Source organism: Enoplosus armatus, chromosome 1 (assembly GCF_043641665.1).
Source record: "Enoplosus armatus isolate fEnoArm2 chromosome 1, fEnoArm2.hap1, whole genome shotgun sequence".
NCBI lineage: Eukaryota > Metazoa > Chordata > Actinopteri > Centrarchiformes > Enoplosidae > Enoplosus > Enoplosus armatus.
The window spans coordinates 23,027,251-23,047,066 of NC_092180.1; the positions used below are offsets into that span (position 1 = coordinate 23,027,251).

The window sequence follows — 19,816 nt, forward strand, 5'->3', positions numbered from 1 at the left end:
CTAGTTAATCCCTTGCAGTGTACGTTATGTGTGCATGTTCACACGTGTGCTTGTGTGATATATAAACATGTTTGTGGGTCTTTGAGTTGAAAGTCATGTAAATGTACACGTTCTTGTGATGGTGTGTGTTGCCCATTTTTAAAATGTTTGCTGAATAGAGCAGAAATCCCCGGTGTGGCCATGTGCACTGTGCTGATACAGTGTTTGTCTTTGAGAGGGGGCTTGATGGTGCAGTTACTACTGTTTCCAGTTGTGTGCTGTGTGGCACTGAGATTATAGCCTTCCATTCATAAGAAGGGGGATTTCCTGACAAGAACCAGCACTACTGTCTCAATAAGCCCCTCAGGATGAGAAACACACACACAGACACACGCACAAACCACACTTAACAGTTTTGAAGATGACTCAGTCACACACAATCACAAAGAGGTAGACACACTTAAAGACAATGAAGGTCTCTCTGAGATGCTGAAGAACCACATTGCAGTCTCAGCCTGCGAAGCACTATCATATCTTGATTGTATTCAAATCAAACCTCACACACACACTCCCAGTGGCGGCATGCCAAGTAGAGCAGTACAACACTGGGGGGGACAAGGGATGGAGGTTATTTGGCACAATAGGAGGGTAGGAGCCAAGCAAGCCTCCAACAGCAACTATCCTATCACACTCAGGAAAAAAAGCCAGTGGTAGCCTATCATCAGGGATCACTCTGTAATGTCAGATCATGGGCAGCTGTAGTCTAATTAGAGATGCAAGATTATGTCTGGAGGATGGCCTCTTTAAATCCTGGTGGGGAGGCAAGTAAATCACTTTCCTCTCCATCTGTAACAAACATTAAGGGCAGCCAGCACCATCCAGGCTGAAATGCATCTTAATGTAGGAACACAAAACAAGGTGGTGTAGAAGAGTGTGCAGTTGTGAAGTTAAAGACAGGCATCAGGAGGAGTGAGAACTGAAAGATGATATTTATTGTGGTATCTATTATCTATAATGGAAATTTAATTAATGCAATAAGATATTCATTTTGTGGCTGCGTCAGGAAGTAATTCAAATAATGGCATGTAAAGAATTTAACAGAAAATGAAATGAAATGTATTCTGAACATACAAGCAGGTTTTGAAATGAAATGTTTGTTTTATTTCTGATATCAAAACAATTGAACATAAATCAAGCGCACCTTGCTGTCAAATCTCCAATCTCCTTGTGTCATTCACTGTTTTCATTATAGAAAAGCGATCATTTCATAGCCTCCAAAGGTCTGAAAAAACTAAAGTAACTATCACAAAAGATAACTGGATGTTCTCCGTAATAAAGATGTCAAGTTTTGGATCATTGAGTAATTTCACATCCCTCTCAACCTAAAGAAAGATCTAAATGACATCTAATACAGCAGTGATGTAAGGATTCAAAAGTAGGGCTAACCTTCCATTATTACTAGTGGAATAGTTTGCTAACTAGATCACCAGCACACAGCTGGATTATAGTTGCATAGGATTTGGATGATCAATCACTAAACCGTATATTTCATCCCTTTTTACATTTTTGCCATTTGCCATGTTTTTTCTAACACTGTCTCTGCGTTGCTGTTTCTGACGACAATGGATTGACTTATTGCACTACTATTCTTTTTGTATTCTTTTGATTGTACAGACATTACATTGCAAAGCTCCCTGCGAAAAGACTTGGCATTTACTAATGTGCTTTGATGCACCCAAAACCAGTTTTTACAGCAAGCTTGCATAAAATATCCAGCCTGTTGAGAAGACTAAATACAATACACCCCACACTGTTGTGCAGGGCAGATTGCACTGCGTACTGTGTGAAATGAAATGTTGAGTAACATTACACTTGTCCATTTCTTTGTCAAAGTATATTACAAAATGCTTGAGGCCCTGAATGTGTTGCAGTTAGTCCAGGATCAGCCCTACTTCAACCATACTTCAACTTTATATTGAATCCTTTTGTCAATTTGTCAGTTTTCTTTCTTGAGCTTGTGTTAGCCACCTTCAGCCGCTTGTATGACACCACTAAGCCACCCTTCTCTCATAATTCAAGGTCAGCATATATGGTTTCTATGGCATTTGATTGTTCTGTGCAAAAGCTCTATGTCCAGTTGTTTACATAAGGGAGGCTTGTCTGTGGCCCTGAAGAGCAGAATCCACTGCTTTCAGCCCTCTTTTTCCCAGTAAGAGGAAGGAAACGCAGACTTTCAAATCAACCTGTCATTTGAGTGAATATATTTCAGCTTGTGGGGAAGGAGCGTGTGCATTAACACTGGTGTTAGCAAACCCCTGGGTGGTCCTGTGTATCAGCCACAGCAGGGTGGAACAGGCTGTAACCATCAATAAGATGTGGCTTACGCTTGGTGTGTTTCTTTCTGTGTGTGTATGTAGCATATATCCATCATATTTAGCTCTAACTATGCCATGCTCCTCCTGTAAACGCCATGATTACAGTACATACAGTATATAGCAGTATCAAGGAGTCACCTCACCATCAATGTTCTCTGTCTGTGCTGGCTCAACCAATGTTTTCACAGCCCTCAAGTATCTTGTTTCACAGTTCACGTTTTCCCATATTGGGATCAGAGAGATGCTTTAGCCCTGTTATATGCCGTTAGCTGCTGAGCTGCTGTCTGGTAATGTGACACTGTTGTTCTGCAAGACCCACTTCCCAGCCAGCTTTTATCTGGTAGAGGAAGAATATTGTGTTTTCTCCCATTCAGCTGCTTTATGATGTTTTTTTTTCCATTTCTATTCTTCTGGGTGTCAGCTGGTTCTTTTTTTCCCTTCATTTTGTCACTCTAACCTGGCACATTTCTCAGCCATTCATAGTGTCAGTGGGCATGTACTGGTGTTGTTTTTCACAGGAAGTGATGTCACCATGAACATTACCGCCCACATTGCCAAGGGCACGTTGCATGGCAACCATAAAGTGTCATTGTCAAGAGGATTTGTGAAATGTAATATCATCCAGAGGGGGCAGGGACATCAGACAGAAGGGACAGCTCTTTAGCACAGTGCTGCTGGAGGAATCTGCTGTTTTTTACTTTACACAGTCAGATATTACAATTGGTGTATATTTGTGTGTCTTAAAATGCCCTTGATACAGAATACCACTTAGTCTATATCAGCTTGCTATATGTTGTCTCCCAGTAAGACCTTTTTGTCGATGGGAGCCACATTGTTGTGAGTGATATTTTGAAACCCCTGTCGACCAGGTGTTGCTGCTAATATGGTAACTGGTCAAGTTAGTTAGCCAGGTTTAACGTGTCTGTTGAATTCCCTTAAAATAGTTAGACATTCTTCAAACAGGTGTATTTGTGTTTCAACATGTACAGTATATATCTACATAAACCTGTAGAGAAGCAATTAAATGTACATGTCTGTCCAGCCTTTAGAATTCTGTGGGCGTCTGTTCTGCTCACAGTATATGCCTGTCATTTAGTGCATGGATTAGTGTTAGAGTACGAGCAAGCTAGCTAGATTTAAAAATATTTTCTTTTTGTTTACAACACTGTGCTGAATTACGTAAAACAGTTTAGTGGATGTCTGTTGTGTTGTTAGGGTTATTACTTTGTTTTATCTCCACACTGTGTGAAGAAAGAACCAGAGAAAATAAGAGCGCATCTCTGTCAAATGTCTCTCTTTGTCACCATCTGTTGACATCTGAGTATGTCAGACTATGATGGAAGTAAAGCAGGACACTGTGGCTCGGAGCACTAATAGAAATGAAATTAGGAAGCTTACGGGACGTGCATGTTGTTCTGTAGGCTGGCCTCCTGTCTAGCGGGCCCACTTGGTGTCTAAAGAACTGACTTGCTGTCTAACAGAGTGACTTGTTACAGGAAAAGATATTGACTAGCGTGGGAATCTTTGTTCACACTCCATGAGAGTCTCATATGAACAAGCCTCATAGGGACATCCTTGTCACTAGAGACATACCTGCTCGTGCAACAGTCTGTCTGAGTAGGCATGCTATTGTGTGTGCGTGCGTGTGTGTGTGTGTGTGTGTGTGGAGTACAGAGCATGTTTACCTTGGGGAAGGCTGTGTGAGTTTGTTAGTGTATGCAAGCGCGTTGGAGAGTGAGAGAGAGAGAAGATGCCGTCAGTATGATAGCCGTGTTTTTATTTTATTTTTCCCATTAACATCACACCAAGCCACAGATTTGGCGCCTGTGGCTTCCAAGAGATAATGCGTGTGGAGAGGCGCAAGATAGGAAGTGTGTGCATATGTGGTGAGAGAATATATGGAGAAAGGTCACAGAAATAATATGCGGCTGTGTGTGAAAGAGAGAACAGAGAGTTAGAAGATGAAGCGCTGGCGAAAAGTAGGAGCTATTCATTGGGCAATCTGCTGCTATCTGGGCTCCTGATATCAATACATCCCAACAGTCTGTCTTTGTACTACAATTTGGACATTAGGCCATGGTGACAATTTCAACACTCACAAACAAGCAATAGTAGCTTAAAGGGAAAAGTATCTGCCAAATTGTGATCAAATGATGTTGGTCTGAATCTGCAGCAAAGCACTGAATTCCTTTCTCCATAAACTCTGGCAGCTCCCATTGTGAGCATGTTAATACGTGTAAGAATTTCCTGCCATACTTCAGCTGGTCCCCAAGCTGCTGTTGTATGTATGTTGGGGTCAAAAATTTTAATGTGACAGCTGCACAGAGAGAGATTCTTATAGAATATAGGCTACTGCTGCATATGCCTATTGTTTATGGACTGCAGTGCAGCAGACGCAAAAGCTCTCTTGTTTCACTCCGACACTACTGCAGGGGGCTTTGCAATTGTAGTCTACAGTCAAATGAACAAATCGTTTTGACGTACGTATGTATGTATGTATGTATGTATGTATGTATGTATGTATGACATATGCTCATAATTTTAATCCATGAAAGACAGTACCTCACCCAAGCATTTATTTATCCATCAACTTAAAAGCTCTTAAAATGTTTGAATGTAGATTTAGTGCAAAACTAACTAAAGACTTTCGATGTTTTTTTCTGAAATGAATGCCAAAGTTTGCCTAAAGGTTTTTACTGTGAAGAGGTATGAAAGGGTTGAGTTTGCATCAAGTTTATCTTAAAGCAATACTCACATTCCCTTATGGAGCCTACATCAAAAGGGTTATTGGTCCCTGTATTTGTTCTTCCTGTCCTTTCTGGCCACTTAGGGATCTATTTAAGCGGTAAAAAAAATACAAAACAATCCTCGTTTTTTTATGAAAATGCATTCTGAAGCTAAGCTGAAATTAATATGAAGCTTCAGCAGTCTGAGTTACTGTCACCTGATGTGTACACGCAGAATTGCTGAAAGAAATGAATTTACAATGAATGCAGTATGTTGACATAAACACTGATGCAATTTGTGATTCTTAAACACCTTATACCTAGATTTGATTATATACATGAATTGATTTATGTAGCTGTCAAATGCTTAAACTGTCCGTGCAGGTGATCACCAGTTACCTCTGGGCTGCATCTTTAAGGCATTTGTCAACACAAAATACTACTATTTAAAAAGAAAAGTTTGAATGTACTTGGGGCAGGTTTTCATCACCTGTCTGGCCTCCGTCTCACCGTATTCATGGTATGTTTTTCCCGCAGGAAAATTGTCATCAAGATTGGGAAGAAGAAAAAGCGAAAGCCGGAGTCTTCAGAGGAGGAGTCGGATGATGACCCTCCCCCTCGACACACTTCTAAAGATGTCGACTCTGTAAGATCCAGCATATACACACACCCACAAATAATAACAAACAAACGTATAAACCTACAGTACAAATCAGCATTGTTGTACCTAGGGCTGTGGGAGTGTATTTCATCTCACTTCATCAAATTAAAATATGAATCCTCAACAACACCTGGATTTTAGGAGGGAATTTGCCTTAATTTGGCTGTCTTTTAATTCTGCACTTTATTCAGAGGTGGTGTTGATGTTATTATGTCTGCTAAAAGAAAACGCATGGAAATTCTGGCTCTTTTTCTGATGCCTTTCTGGTACAAGGCAGTGAGTGAAGTGGTGTCCTCGGTCTGACTGTTCCCACTGCTGCTGAGCCTCGAGGAAGGCTTCACAGCTTTAGTTTGAGCCTAGGAGGATTGACTCTCTGGTTCACGTGGAGGTCATGCAGTGGGTGGCTATCTCAAGTACACATTCTTATCTACATACTAACATTATCTAGGTCAAAGCATCAACAATAGCACCTTCACGTGCATACACCTAGCTAGTCATTTCAAAGAAAATGTTGCCACAGCAGCCAGTTTGTTTGATAACATAAAACTTAACACATAACAAAATGTAATTATCACATTGTTTTTTTCAAGTCCAGAGTAATGACAGCCACAAGGTACCTTTTGTGAAATATTAGCGATTGCTCGCCTGAAGTTACAAAAAAAGGTACATTACCAGGGGGAGGGTGTCCACCCTCCTTTGCTCGCTGACAGATATCTGCTATGTTAAGAGAGTGACATGTCTGAATGAGTCGGGGTGATAAGTGACTTTGTCTCCTCCTTCGCCCCACCACCTCTCTCTCTCTCTGTCTCTCTCTCTCCTTTTTGCGTCCTATCCGGACTATTGCCTATGATATAATTACGGTTGTTAAATGGCGCCCCTGGCCTTAATTAAAACAGTCTGTTTGATGACTCATTTAGGGTGATCCTGTGGAAGAAGTCAAGGTGGCATGGCTGACAGCTAGAATAGAAGCATGGCCACCTCGGGGGTTCAGCCCTATTGTCTTTGGCGTATGGCAGGTTTGACTTTCCAGCTTCTGGTCAGCTTGGGCGTGAGGAAGTGAATGGGGATATTAGATTCCACACCTAATTAACTTTGGCTCAGTGGCATTTATTCCTAATTAACTACATATTATCATTAGGAGGGGCTTGTGTATTGATGCAGGATACAGCAGCCCACGCGTATGATAATTATATAGGCTTGACAGGAAGGAATAGAAAGAAGTTGGATTTTAAAGCACTTACAGAACATAATGTTTTTTTCTGAATTTTGTCCTTAGTTTATCAAAATTTAGTCAAATATTGTATCAAAAATATATAGATGGTACCAAACATGTCAAGGAGACAGTCAGAGATGACACTGAACTAACATAAGTCAAAGTTTGATCAGTAGTAATAACAGTGTGTCAGCCTTGTTGATGTTGCTTTGATTTACATGAACTGCAAATGTGAAACAGCAAAATAATAGCTAAGCAGGAAGTAGCCCCACACTCAGAGTCTTGATAATAAATCAGGCGCTGATCATGATTTGGGGAACAGTGTGTACTGTGTGTGGTTTCTCAGTGTGGTTTGCTGCAGAGCTCTGGTAGCTTCACAATGATACACAAGTGTGAAGTAGTGACATTGAGTAAAAAGCATCACCCATATAATGTTGCATAAGGGAGCAGTAAGCACGGGTGTACGGTACACGTTCAAGATGATCATTGGTCAGATCGTTTGTCCCAGCAGTCACATCTGCTCAGTCCAGATCAAACCTGTCCCAACTCTAATCTTACTAATGGTAAATTGTCAGGTTAGGAAATAAAAAATAAAGAAATTTCTGTAATTCTTGGATAACGGCTGGTAAGCTTTTTTTCACAATCGCTTATGGAAGGTAACCAACCTTTTATTCTAAACTAAAGGTTTTATTTTTCAGCTGTAAAACTGAATGTGCTTTTCCACCTTGTCTTGCTTTTCTAGAAGAGGCGATCTAATCGCCAAGTGAAGAGAAAGAAATATGCTGAAGAGCTGGAGGCCAGGTTGTCAGATGAGGAAGTCAAGGTCATTGTCAAAGCCAAGAAAACCAATGCTGCAGCATCCAAGCAGTCTGCTCTTCAACTCTTTGTAGTAAGTAGTTCTGCCTACAACTCCATCGTAGCTAAGAAGTTGAGTTTAAAGTCATTGCTGATTAATCTTACAATTATTTACAGTATTTGTTGCCTTACAAACAACAATCCATGCAAAGGATTGTTTTTGTGGCAATGATACACATAAATATTGTTGAAAAGAACTTTATTTATATACTGAAAAACAAAAACACATTTTGCAGAAGAACACCAGCACTACATGCTCAGTGAAGCAGCACAGCCTGTTCTTTTCACCACACCGTGACGTAGAAACCAGGACCCCTGCAGTATGTACAAAGAGGGAAGATACATATTCAGTGCCCATTTTAAATCATTTAGATGCAACAGCAGAAGAATTAGGAGGGGAGAATTGTGACAACAGCTCTGTTAGAAAAAGATTATTCCAGAAATATATTGTCCAGCAGTTCTACCCTGGTTTCTGTTGTCTAAATCAATCATACTTTTTCCAGTTGCTCTGCACAGGGCGAGGCAGTGTTGTAGTAGCAAACTCTATACCCTCAAGTCAGTTTTATTTATGTAATAAAAAATCACAAATTTGCTAGAGGGCTTTACAATCTGTGCAACATAAGACAGCCTCTAAAGCCTCTAACCTTTATTCTGATGAGGAAAACTTCCACAAAAAAACATTATAACAAGGGGGAAAAAAGTTTAAACCCCAGGAAGAGCACAATTGTGCATAAGTGCGGACTGTGTAGTTTTTGTTTTTCTTATTATGTATTATGGGGGGGGGGGGGGGTATATTATGAAGTGTCCTGAGGCTTATGCAGATTTCTGCGGTGGGAGTCTATGAAGTAACACTTGACATTAATTGTTTCGTGTCCACTGCATTTGCAGGAGAATCCCAGTGAAGAGGATGCTGCTGTTGTCGATAAAATCATGTCCTCTCGTATCGTCAAGAAGGAGGTAATGATTTGCTGCTGTTTTGTTTCCTGTTTTTCCGTGATTGTTAAAGATAAATTGCTGCACAGTTAGGATGAAAGTTGCTATTGTGTGTGTATGTTTTGCTCGATAGTGAGATCTGAATTATTTTTCACCACAAATTATGTTTTAAAACATAAAAAAAATCGTTAACAGATAATTTAACATCTGTGTAATTGTATATCGTTATTTTAAACCTCTCTTCAGATCTCTCCAGGAGTGGCGGTCGAAGTGGAGGAGTTTTTTGTAAAATACAAAAACTAGTAAGTCCATTGTTTAATTGTAGCCTCTTTGTGGTTAAGTTAGCAAACGATTCTTAATGAATTAAACCATAACAGAGATTGTGTGATTATTTGCGTGTATTATGCCCGTAATCATCCCAGTCTGTTTATAGATATTGTTCCACACATCACTGTTGCACTTCCTAAATCGTAACAAAAATTCTCAAAACTAAAATTGAAAACAGATGTCCTGAAAGCTCGGCCAAAGGATGCTGAATAAGAATTATGTGATTGTGCAAGCATACAAGCATCTCAGGCGTCAATGGGGCAGCTTTCAGTATTGCCATGTATGTTATGATCACATTTTGCAGCACTGATTTAATTTCTCTTTCATGAACTCGAGGGCATTATTAAGAATTGTAGTGAATCATAGGTCTACTACTGCAGCCTCCCAGAGAAATCATTTCTTTCCACTTGACAGATAATCTGTCATCAGCCAGATTGCATTCAACATGTTCTCAGCCTAATGATGAAAAGGATGGAAAAAATGAATGTCGCACTTGAAACTAATGAAATGCAATGAAAAAGATATGACTGAGGAGATCAGCATGTCAGTAAAATGATGTGGCCGCATCTTCAATCTGTGATCACACCTACTGGCTTCAGTGGTCGCCCCAGATGCTGTTCAGAAGGTGTTTTTCAGGGTTTCTCACCTTAGTCTGAATGTGTCTGTGTGTGTGTGTGTGTGTGTGCGTGTTTGTGTGCGGGTGTCAGCTCCTACCTACACTGTGAGTGGGCCGCAGAGCAGCAGCTGGAGAAGGACAAGAGGATTCAGCAGAAGATCAAACGTTTCAAGATGAAACAGGCGCAGAGGGCGCTCTTCTTTGCCGATGTAAGGCTGTGTGTTTGTTTTTGTCTGTGGACATACTGTATACTGTCGTCACGTGTACACACATATTTGGTATGAGCAGGTGTGTGTTTTCACAATTTGGTGTCTCTTAGGACGTGTGTGTTTAGTGTACATGCATGTATGAATATTGTGCGTGTGGATGTTTGATTCACATTTTGTGTTTTGTTTGTGTGGGCAGGCACATCTGTGTGCATATATTTGAATCTATTTTACTCGCTCAGTAGATACACTAGTGATGCTTATCTCAGATTCCAGATGGTGAGTGGGCACTTAGGTTTATTCTCTCTCTTTCTGTCCCTCTTGTCTTTCTTCCTGCCTCTCTCAGATGGAAGAGGAGCCCTTTAACCCTGACTATGTAGAGGTAGACCGAGTTCTGGAGGTGTCGTATTGTGAGGACAAAGACACAGGAGAGGTAAAATGAATCCTTTTTTATTTGTTAATCATATCCGTGAGGAGCATGTGTGTGTTTATTTGTGTGTATGTGCCTGAACATGTTTTAGTCTTTCTCAGTTTTTTGTGGTTTTTGTTCCTTTCAATATATTCTCCACTCTAGTGATGTCTTTGTATCTCAGAAGTGCCCAAGGCCATCCTAATGGGCTTCCTCGCAGCCTTTGTTAATATTATAAAAGCGGAGCTTGGCCTCACTCAAGTCTTTTTCAGTGCTAATTCTCCTCTGCCTGCTGCAGGAGGTGGTGTACTACCTGGTGAAGTGGTGCTCTTTGCCTTATGAGGATAGCACCTGGGAGCTAAAGGACGACGTAGATCAGAGCAAGATTGAAGAGTTTGAGCTGCTGCAGGCAGTCAAGCCAGACTCGCGCAGGATGGTAAGCCATTCCTACCGACAGTCCTCACTTATCACTGTATTTCCATTTCCCTCTGTTGCTGTCATACTGCATATATATATATATATATATATATACAGTATATTTGTTTTCTTCGGCTGCTGGTTTTTGAAGTGCTAATAAGGGAGTCTCCCTTTTTTTAAAACCTGCTTGTTTTGTATAATGATATCGATTTGTTGTAGTGGAATCTTTGGTGGGTATGTGTTTGTGTCTGCACCCACCAAACATACTGTATGGTAAAATGAATGGGCATCATTAGCGAAACATTAAACTACAAAGACCACACTCACACAGCGAAGTGAACAAACTTAGGAGACTCAGAAACGGCTGCTAACAGTCACTTCAAGAGCAGAGAATGATGTTTCTGCTGTAAAAGTAAAAAAACATATTTATATATTTATTTGAAGATATTTCCTAGCTAAGGCTTAACTGGCAACAACATGTTAGAGGTAAAACATGAGGGGCAAGAGAAAACAAATATGTTTAAATAGAGCCATGTTTTCAGCTGTAACCTACAGGACTTCACACAGATCAGTCATAAAATTTGTACTGTCCTGGATAAGCACCATTTGAACAGTCCCAACAAGATTTTTTTGAGGTTATCTCTCCTCTTGTCATATTCACCTTCCTGTCCACCACGAAAGTTCACATGTTGCATAGCTATTGTTTTTGCTGTAAATCCACATTTCCCAGTATTGATACAAATGCATAAATGCTTACATCCATGCACCCACTATATGAGTGGTTCAGAATACAAACACCACCACACTACTGTTCTCTGTATTTCCCTACTTGCCTTGCCTTTAAAAACATCAGCAGTTGCTGGCTTGCATCATCTTTTCTTAAGATTGCCTCTTGTCTATCATTGCCATCGTTATGTCTACAATGTTTTTATTAAAAGTTCATTTCAAAACGCTCATTTTAACTCTCAATATAAAATTTGTCACTTAGGAGCGGCCTCCAGCCAATCTGTGGAAGAAGAGGGAGCAGTCGAGGGAATACAGGAATGGCAACAGCCTCAGGGACTACCAGCTAGAGGGGGTCAACTGGCTCCTCTTCAACTGGTACAACAGGTCAGTTTTAAATACTGCATATGCATCCATGCACATACTGAATGCCCCCACCCCAGAAAAATATGTTTGCACCTGGTGTGAATTGGTCATTATAGGTTATTTGAGCAATATCTGCAACCCTGCTCTGGGTGGCTGCAGGTTATTATAATGTGGAGTACATTATGATATCTGGAGTACATGTTCAAATTTGATACCAGTATTCTGTAAATGTAACCTTAACATAACAAGATTGAACTTACATTGAACCTATATAATACATTATCCAACTTAGGCGGAATCAATACAATACAATAAATGGAAATAATATACATATACAATATTTCAATCACAATGTCATAGATTATTATGCCTTTCAAGCTCATGTCTTGGAACAGTGTCACGCTCTGCCACTCTGAATAGGTGAGCTACCTTCATTACCTTTAGCACACTTCTCAAATGGAAAGACAAATAGTAGATTTAGCATATATCTTACACCTCAAGCAAAGTGGTATCTCTTCACATACTGTATTTGCTTGTAAAGCTTCAGTAATCCCATGTTGATAGAATACTACAGTATATTTATTGATATGTAGGCATTTTGTGTTTCAAGAGGAATCCTCAGGGTGCATTGGGACCGCAGATAATGATTGTGTGTGTGTGTGTGTGTGTGTGTGTGTGTGTGTGTGTGTGTGTGTGTGTGTGTGTGTGTGTGTGTGTGTGTGTGTGTGTGTGTGTGTGTGTGTGTGTGTGTGTGTGTGTGTGTGTGTGTGTGTGTGACTGCAGATAATGATTGTGTGTGTGGACCATGCCGTGCTATGGCTCTATTCACATTATTTGGTTGGGCCTGCCGAGGAGAGTTAAGTTTCCTGTCAAGGTGCACACTGCTGCAACAACAATTGCTTTTCTTCGCCCACGATCACAAAAGAAGCGCTGCACATTACATCTGGAGTACATGGTGTCAGCGTGCCTGCATTAACCCTGGGAATTGGCTTTATGTGTGAGCATGCAGGAGTTTGGGTATGCCTACGCAGAGAGATTCATCAAAAGTAGAGAGCTGCTTAAGAGGCCAGTGGGAATATCTGCACGTTGCAATTAGCATCAAGACATAATACCCCCACCCACTGGACAGCTGAATAAATGGTTTGCCGGAGTACACTACCCAGCAGAGGCAGTTGCATTTACCATTATGTTGTATCTCATCTCTTTGGTCTGTTATTACTGCTGATGATGTCGTTTTCTCCTCCATTGTTCACAGTTTATTCTTTTATTATCATGGGATTTTTACATTTTCCTTGTTTCCTTTTTTGTGTACTTTGAACCAGTAGAAGAATTGTTACATGCCAGCAGAAGTGCTCACAATGAATACACTTGTCATATATGAACATATAATACCTCATGCAGCAACATAGTTAGGCTTCCCCACATAGAAAATGTAAATGCTTCATCCCCTTTTGTTGAACTCTTGCCTCCGCTTTCCTCTGCTTTTTTTATTCTACCCCCACCTTTTCTCTTCTAACCCTTTGTTTCTCCACCTGTCAGACGAAACTGCATCCTGGCAGACGAGATGGGCCTAGGAAAAACCATCCAGTCCATTACATTCCTAGAAGAGATTCATCGTGTGGGCATTAAAGGGCCATTCCTCATAATCGCCCCGCTCTCCACCATTGCCAACTGGGAGCGCGAGTTCCGTACCTGGACCCATCTCAATGTCATCGTCTACCATGGAAGCATGGTCAGCAGGCAGATGCTCCAGCAGTATGAGATGTATTTCAGGGATGCACAGGTAAATGGACAAGAAGCGCATGGACAGATGTTTTTGCTTTTAATTTTTACTGTACATTTTTGGGATCAGAGTGTTAGCTCACTGAGCTAACACCAGCGAAGTACAAATAAGAGTATGAAAAACAAACACAACAAAATCAGCACAGGGTAGTGTAGCACATACAGTATATTCAGTACAGTACATATATTGTCTGTATGTTCCTCTCTTGGAAAAAATTACAATCGAACACCAATAGAAATCTTTCACGACACAACGTCTGTCATTCCATCATATATTCTCTACAATTAAGAGCTTATTATATCAATTTTAAGCGTACAAAGGTACCAAGATGGAGAAAGAAAGTCTAGAGAATGCATTTTTCCTTACATTTCAGTGGCAAAATTCTTCTATACATTTTAGGTTTACAGTTGTTGCATGATTTCAGCTTTCCCTCCTAGCGTTGTCTCTGTGTTGTCTCACCACAGTAGTTGTTATGGCCTGAGAAAAGCCTTGTGGAGCCAGGCAAGAATCAGCCGTGGATAAGCAGCCGGGCATTCAGCTTGCCTCACATACATTACACAAATGGAATTGCGAGGATTGAGAGGCTTTTTAGTTCATCCTGACATACCTAATCTTCCCCTTTCTAAAGACTGACAAGAAGAAAGCAACAAGAATGTGTTTACCTTTAGACTGGTAAGCAGTGATTCACTTTGATTAAAATAATCACAGTGCTTTTTGGGAAACAGCAGCACTGTGTCAGCAACATGTCGTCCTGTGGGTAATCTAATGATGTGTTTGAAAACAGGAGGCCTGCATACAACAATAGGAGTCGGATATTGAAAAGCCAGGCAGAACGTGATTACCATGTGTAACACAAAGCCGAGATACTCTGGGACTCTGGAACTAATGCAGCAAACTCATGTACCACAGTGTTTCAGAGGCAAAAGTCACCTGTAGGAAGAAGAAAGGCCTTTGTCGATGCTATGTGTGCAAGAAATAGCAGAAAATGTATTAGTTTTTGTGACTTTGTTGATTCTGTCATTCAGTCATGTCAAAATGTTGTAATACTGCTACAGATTTTAGGTCTTTAATTTCAAGAAAGCTGAAGAAACATTTTCATATTTTGAAATCAAGTTTAACTGTTTATGAAGCCCATGATTACTTACGGTGTTGGGCATGAGAGTATTTTAATGAGCAAGTAGTTAACAGTACTAACATAGCATATAATGAGATTCAAAGAAGGGCATGTGCCCAACAGTAAGTAGGCTGTTTGGTAGTTAGTGAGCCTTGGGCATAGGCTTTCTGTGGTTGGCAGGCCATGTGATGTGTCACAACAGGCAGTTTGAAGCTTTTAGTATTCAGACGAACCGTAGGAGGAATTAAGGCGGGCGAGAGCAGAACAGAGCGGAGCCGCCACCGGGCTGTCTCCCAGGCAGCCTGTGATGTCATAGCAGCCCCCAAGGGGAGCTCTCTGTCAGCGCTGCTCAGGCATATCAGAGAGAGAGAGAGGCTCCTCCTCAGCAGTCTGCTGGCTGGGTGGCTGTGGGAGGGGGTTACCGGATAACTGAGTATCCCTTGAGGACTGTTGTCAAGGCGATAGATACAAATGGAGAGGCGGGGTGAAGCAAAGCTTCCCCAGACAGACAAACAAACAAATAAACAAACAGTATAAAGCCTCACAAGCAGGTGTGCTCTCACATGCCAGTGCTGTAGGTAGCTTCCCAACCAAGAGGTGTGTTTTTTAGATTGCTGGTGAAATCTAAAAATAAAGTAAGCCATGTGTTTGCTGTCAAGGGCATAAGGCTGCAAATGAGGAGATTTCAAATGTTAGCAGGTAAGAAGAGCAACCCCATGGGTGCACTGGAGAACTATGTAGTGTGTTCACAGCCTTTTCTCTGTAGTCTTCCCCTTTTTAACAATTACACCCTCATTATATTCTCTCAGAAAGCAGCTCTTTTTTAATGACATTCTTTATTCTTCAACAACTAAGCAAATTAAATGTGCTTTTACACCCGTCCACTTGTAGAACTGACACAATATCTTGTGCATATGAACACAAATGTCACCTCCTTAAAATAACCAATGTTTATAAATGCTTTATAAACCAACTTGATGAAGTTTTTCCTACATATCTCCCCTTTTTGTATTAAGGGTCGTGTGATGCGAGGCGCCTACAGGTTCCAGGCTGTTATCACCACATTTGAGATGATCCTGGGAGGCTGTCCCGAACTCAACGCCATAGAGTGGCGCTGTGTTATCATTGATGAGGCCCACCGCCTCAAGAACAAGAACTGCAAGCTGCTAGAGGGCTTTAAGCTCATGAACCTGGTACATATACTGTCAACTTAGAGAGAGATACAAAAAATATAAGCTCATTTCAAATGTGTGCATTGTTAAATTGATTTTGACTTAAATGTAATGCTCAAAACATTGTATCTAGTTCCTGTCATTCTCTACGGTATACTGTAATCAAGCGTTGTAGGTATGCCATGAAATAAAATGAAGTGCTTCTGAGAAATAAGACTCATTGTAAAACGCTCTCTTCTCATGCTTCTCCTTCAGGAGCACAAGGTCCTGCTCACGGGTACTCCACTCCAGAACACAGTGGAGGAGCTCTTCAGCCTGCTCCACTTCCTGGAGCCGGCACGCTTCCCCTCAGAAAACACCTTCATGCAGGAGTTTGGAGACCTCAAGACTGAGGAGCAGGTGAGCCCGCGGATACATAGAGAAAATTCAGAATTGATGCTGCCTAACAGTGTCAGAGTGAACGCACTGTATAATTAAACGTCCGAAATCGTTTCAGCCTCTGTCATCTTAATGTTTACAGATGTTAAAAGTTGTTGGTGAATTATATGAAAGGTTTCTTACGGTATTTATATCTGAGCAACACTGTGTGTTGTGGTGCTCTATTGGTACAGATGGAACCGTTGAAGTGGGGCTTTTTCTAACTAGGCCACAGTGATATTTTGTACAACACACACACACACACAACATATGGTGGATAATGATAACAGATAATGGAGGTATTATGCTGCTCATTGTTGGACTATGTATTGACACAATTGCTCACAAGAAAAAGGCTTTTTACCTCTCCTTCTGCACATGGCATTTCATTTTCAGGCAGAGACACTAAAGAGATGCTGTGCTACCCATGCTGGAAGTTAGAATATTTGGAACAGCTAGTACTCAACATGCGGCACTAAATCTAGAAGCTCTTTGTGCCAGTGGGAATGAGAAATTCTTTTCATAGTAAAAGTTGCTGGTGCTCTTAAGAGATTCTTCTTACAACACATAACATAACTGATGTTAGACGAGGGCCTGCATGTGTAATAAAAGAACATTGGTTGAGGAAAGCTGGCCCACTCCTGGGGGGCTAGTAGTAACTAAGTTGAGATGCTGTACTGTTAGCACAAACTCATGATTTGGGAAATGTAGTTCTGCATCAAATCCAAAAAATAAAATAATAAAGCTGAACACTGGTTTAAGAATTTCAAATATACTTATAACATAAAGACATTCTACATAATAACTCCCCAGCCAGATATCAGCAATATACAGAATATGACTTTGATATAAGCCAGATTATATGTGGAAGCAGTTGGTGTTCCTTTGTAGCAAGTTGGCTTTAAATGAAAGTAATAAGCAGGCAACTACTGTTGAGTTAAACTAAGCTAGCTATGTTAGCACAGTCGTCATTTACATAATGTATGTTGTGTGCTTTGAATAGTTCTCTGCATCTGCGTCATCCCCTTCAGTCATGAAACACTCATTTCCACAAGTGGTGAAACATGTAAATGTGTGAATTGGAAAGGAAAATAAAATGCTTAGTCTGATGTTGAATACAATAAATTATTTTCACTGGAGCATATAAATAATGTTGTAATGATATGTATGACACTGCTGTTTCAGTTTTAATCAGAACCAATACAAGCACAGCATAGCTGTGTAGTATACAGTATCCCACAGCAGTTACTGAATGTGATAACTATAACTCTCCTCTCATCTTTTGGCCCACAGGTACAGAAGCTTCAGGGTATCCTAAAACCCATGATGCTGCGTCGGTTGAAGGAGGACGTGGAGAAGAAGTTGGCCCCTAAAGAGGAAACCATCATCGAGGTTGAGCTCACCAACATTCAAAAGAAATACTACCGCGCTATCCTAGAGAAGAACTTCTCTTTCCTGGCTAAAGGAGCTGGCCAGGCAAACATGCCCAACCTGGTCAACACCATGATGGAGCTGAGAAAGTGCTGCAACCACCCCTACCTCATCAAAGGTAGGATGCTACCCTTTTTAAGGTTAAATATAGGTTTGTTTAAGTTGAAATGTGTAGTTGTGATCTTGGCAGGCAAAGCAGCCGAAGGTCTACAATTCCACAACTTCCTGTTTAGTCTTAAGGACTCAAGGGCTCAATTTAGCAGATTTAGGTGCTTACTATAATTTGATACCTCAAGTGATTGTTACCTCAGACTCTGTAACTGGTATTGTTGTCTTAAGAAAGCCATGAAAAAACAATGTTCCCCCTTTTTTAATTAAACCACTGTGTCACAGTTGCAAATATTTAGGTCCCCTTTTTGCCATATTCTCCTGAAATTGTTCTATATACTTTATATTACATTGGCATCTAAAATGTGACATTCAGAGACAGGAAAAGCATTTTTTACAGATGTGCCTCTAAAGTTATTTGTCGTGCACTTGTACTGTCAAAATAAGTGGTAAAGCCCAGATCTTCTCGATGAAAGACAGTGTTGCTGATGTAGCCATGTATTTGCTATATCAGGGGCAGAAGAGAAGATCCTAGAGGACTTCAGGGAGGTGTATAGCCCCACTGCCATCGACTTTCACCTGCAGGCTATGGTGCAGTCTGCCGGGAAGCTGGTCCTTATTGACAAGCTGCTGCCTAAGATGAAGGCTGGAGGGCACAAGGTGCTCATCTTCTCCCAAATGGTGCGCTGCCTGGACATCTTGGAAGACTACCTCATTCAGAGAAGGTAATGGTGACAGATGATGAAGGATTTGTTATTTATAGCTCAGACTTAAGAATTCCCACACGTCTGTAAATGTTTATCTGTTGAAGGCGTCAGTAAAGAAAAAAAAAAACTGCTATAATAAGTTATTCAGTCAGCATCAGCAAAAAATAAATACCATATAAATTAAATGCAGGAATGAATAACAATGAGATTGAATTGAAAGTATGGAGAAAGTATGGAGTAACTGTTCTGTAAATGGGTGGAATATCTGCTACGTTTTCTGTCATAGTAGGAAGGAAAATCAACTCGTACATAAGATTCTTCTTATGAAACTTTTCATTCTTAACCTAGTGCTGCTGCTCAAACATGTAAAGTCACTCTTATCCTCTGGCTTTATTTAGTGGTGTGGTATACTGGGAACACTCAGTAGCTTCTACACATGTTGTAAAACAGGATCTGATTCATATGGCTGCAAATGGTTAGGGACGGTATGTTTCCATTTCTATAATGGTGTGTTTTAGCCTGCAACACATGACAGCCATTTGCCAGTGAGAGTGTTTTGCAGCAGCATTAGTGTTTAGAGGTTATGGAGCCTGGTGTTTCATCACAACAAATGAGCCAAAACAACACATCCATCCTTCCATTTTCTGCATCCATTTATCCTGTTGAGAATCACAAGGGGCCGTTACGTATCCCAGCATGCACTGGACAGTAGGTAGTGTAGCAGTAGTGAAGCAGTAGCTCCTATAGGGACATTGGAAGTAGTATTTTCTCCCCTCGTCTTTCACTACCATTGTATGGCCAAACACCATTTTGTTAAAATGAAAAAGAAAAATCCTGTCAAATCTCTTTACAAATGCTATTTTTATCTTTCCTTCAGCAAGTCAATAGTGTCTCAGCTCAACTATGTGGATTCAGTTTTAAAGTTCAAAGCGTAATAAATAGAGCTATTTCACAAGTCACAGGATTTATTTATTTAGGCAGAATCTGCCTTTTTCTGCCTGTTTTTTGCCTGTTTTTGCCTGTTTCTGTGCAAACTGTTTGACCCACAGAGCACAGGAGCAGCTGGTAAAGATGATGGACAATGATTTGGACTTACAGCATGGCCATAAAGCTATAATATAAAAACCTAAGGCTCTGCCAAAGTACAACATTGCTTTGAGAATCAAAATGTGTCTCACCTTGCTTCCCTCTGTGTGTGTCTGGTTCTGTCTGTGTCAGCAGTGTCTTGGGCAATGCCCAGCAGTCCCATAAAAAGCTGAAATGGAGTGCGTGGTCAGG

General features: G+C 40.7%; 1 protein-coding gene across 1 annotated transcript in view; it reads left to right on the plus strand.

Moving 5' to 3' along the window:
* Positions 1-19,816, plus strand: part of chd9 (chromodomain helicase DNA binding protein 9) — a 64,032-nt gene that overhangs the window by 27,446 nt on the left and 16,770 nt on the right. The window contains exons 4-16 of the mRNA XM_070902739.1: positions 5,618-5,726; positions 7,697-7,843; positions 8,698-8,766; positions 8,989-9,044; positions 9,777-9,894; positions 10,238-10,324; positions 10,599-10,736; positions 11,706-11,827; positions 13,346-13,589; positions 15,720-15,896; positions 16,131-16,274; positions 17,586-17,841; positions 18,346-18,556. Of these exons, the coding sequence (XP_070758840.1) occupies positions 5,618-5,726; positions 7,697-7,843; positions 8,698-8,766; positions 8,989-9,044; positions 9,777-9,894; positions 10,238-10,324; positions 10,599-10,736; positions 11,706-11,827; positions 13,346-13,589; positions 15,720-15,896; positions 16,131-16,274; positions 17,586-17,841; positions 18,346-18,556 (1,878 nt within the window). The remainder of the gene's footprint in view (positions 1-5,617; positions 5,727-7,696; positions 7,844-8,697; positions 8,767-8,988; positions 9,045-9,776; positions 9,895-10,237; positions 10,325-10,598; positions 10,737-11,705; positions 11,828-13,345; positions 13,590-15,719; positions 15,897-16,130; positions 16,275-17,585; positions 17,842-18,345; positions 18,557-19,816) is intronic.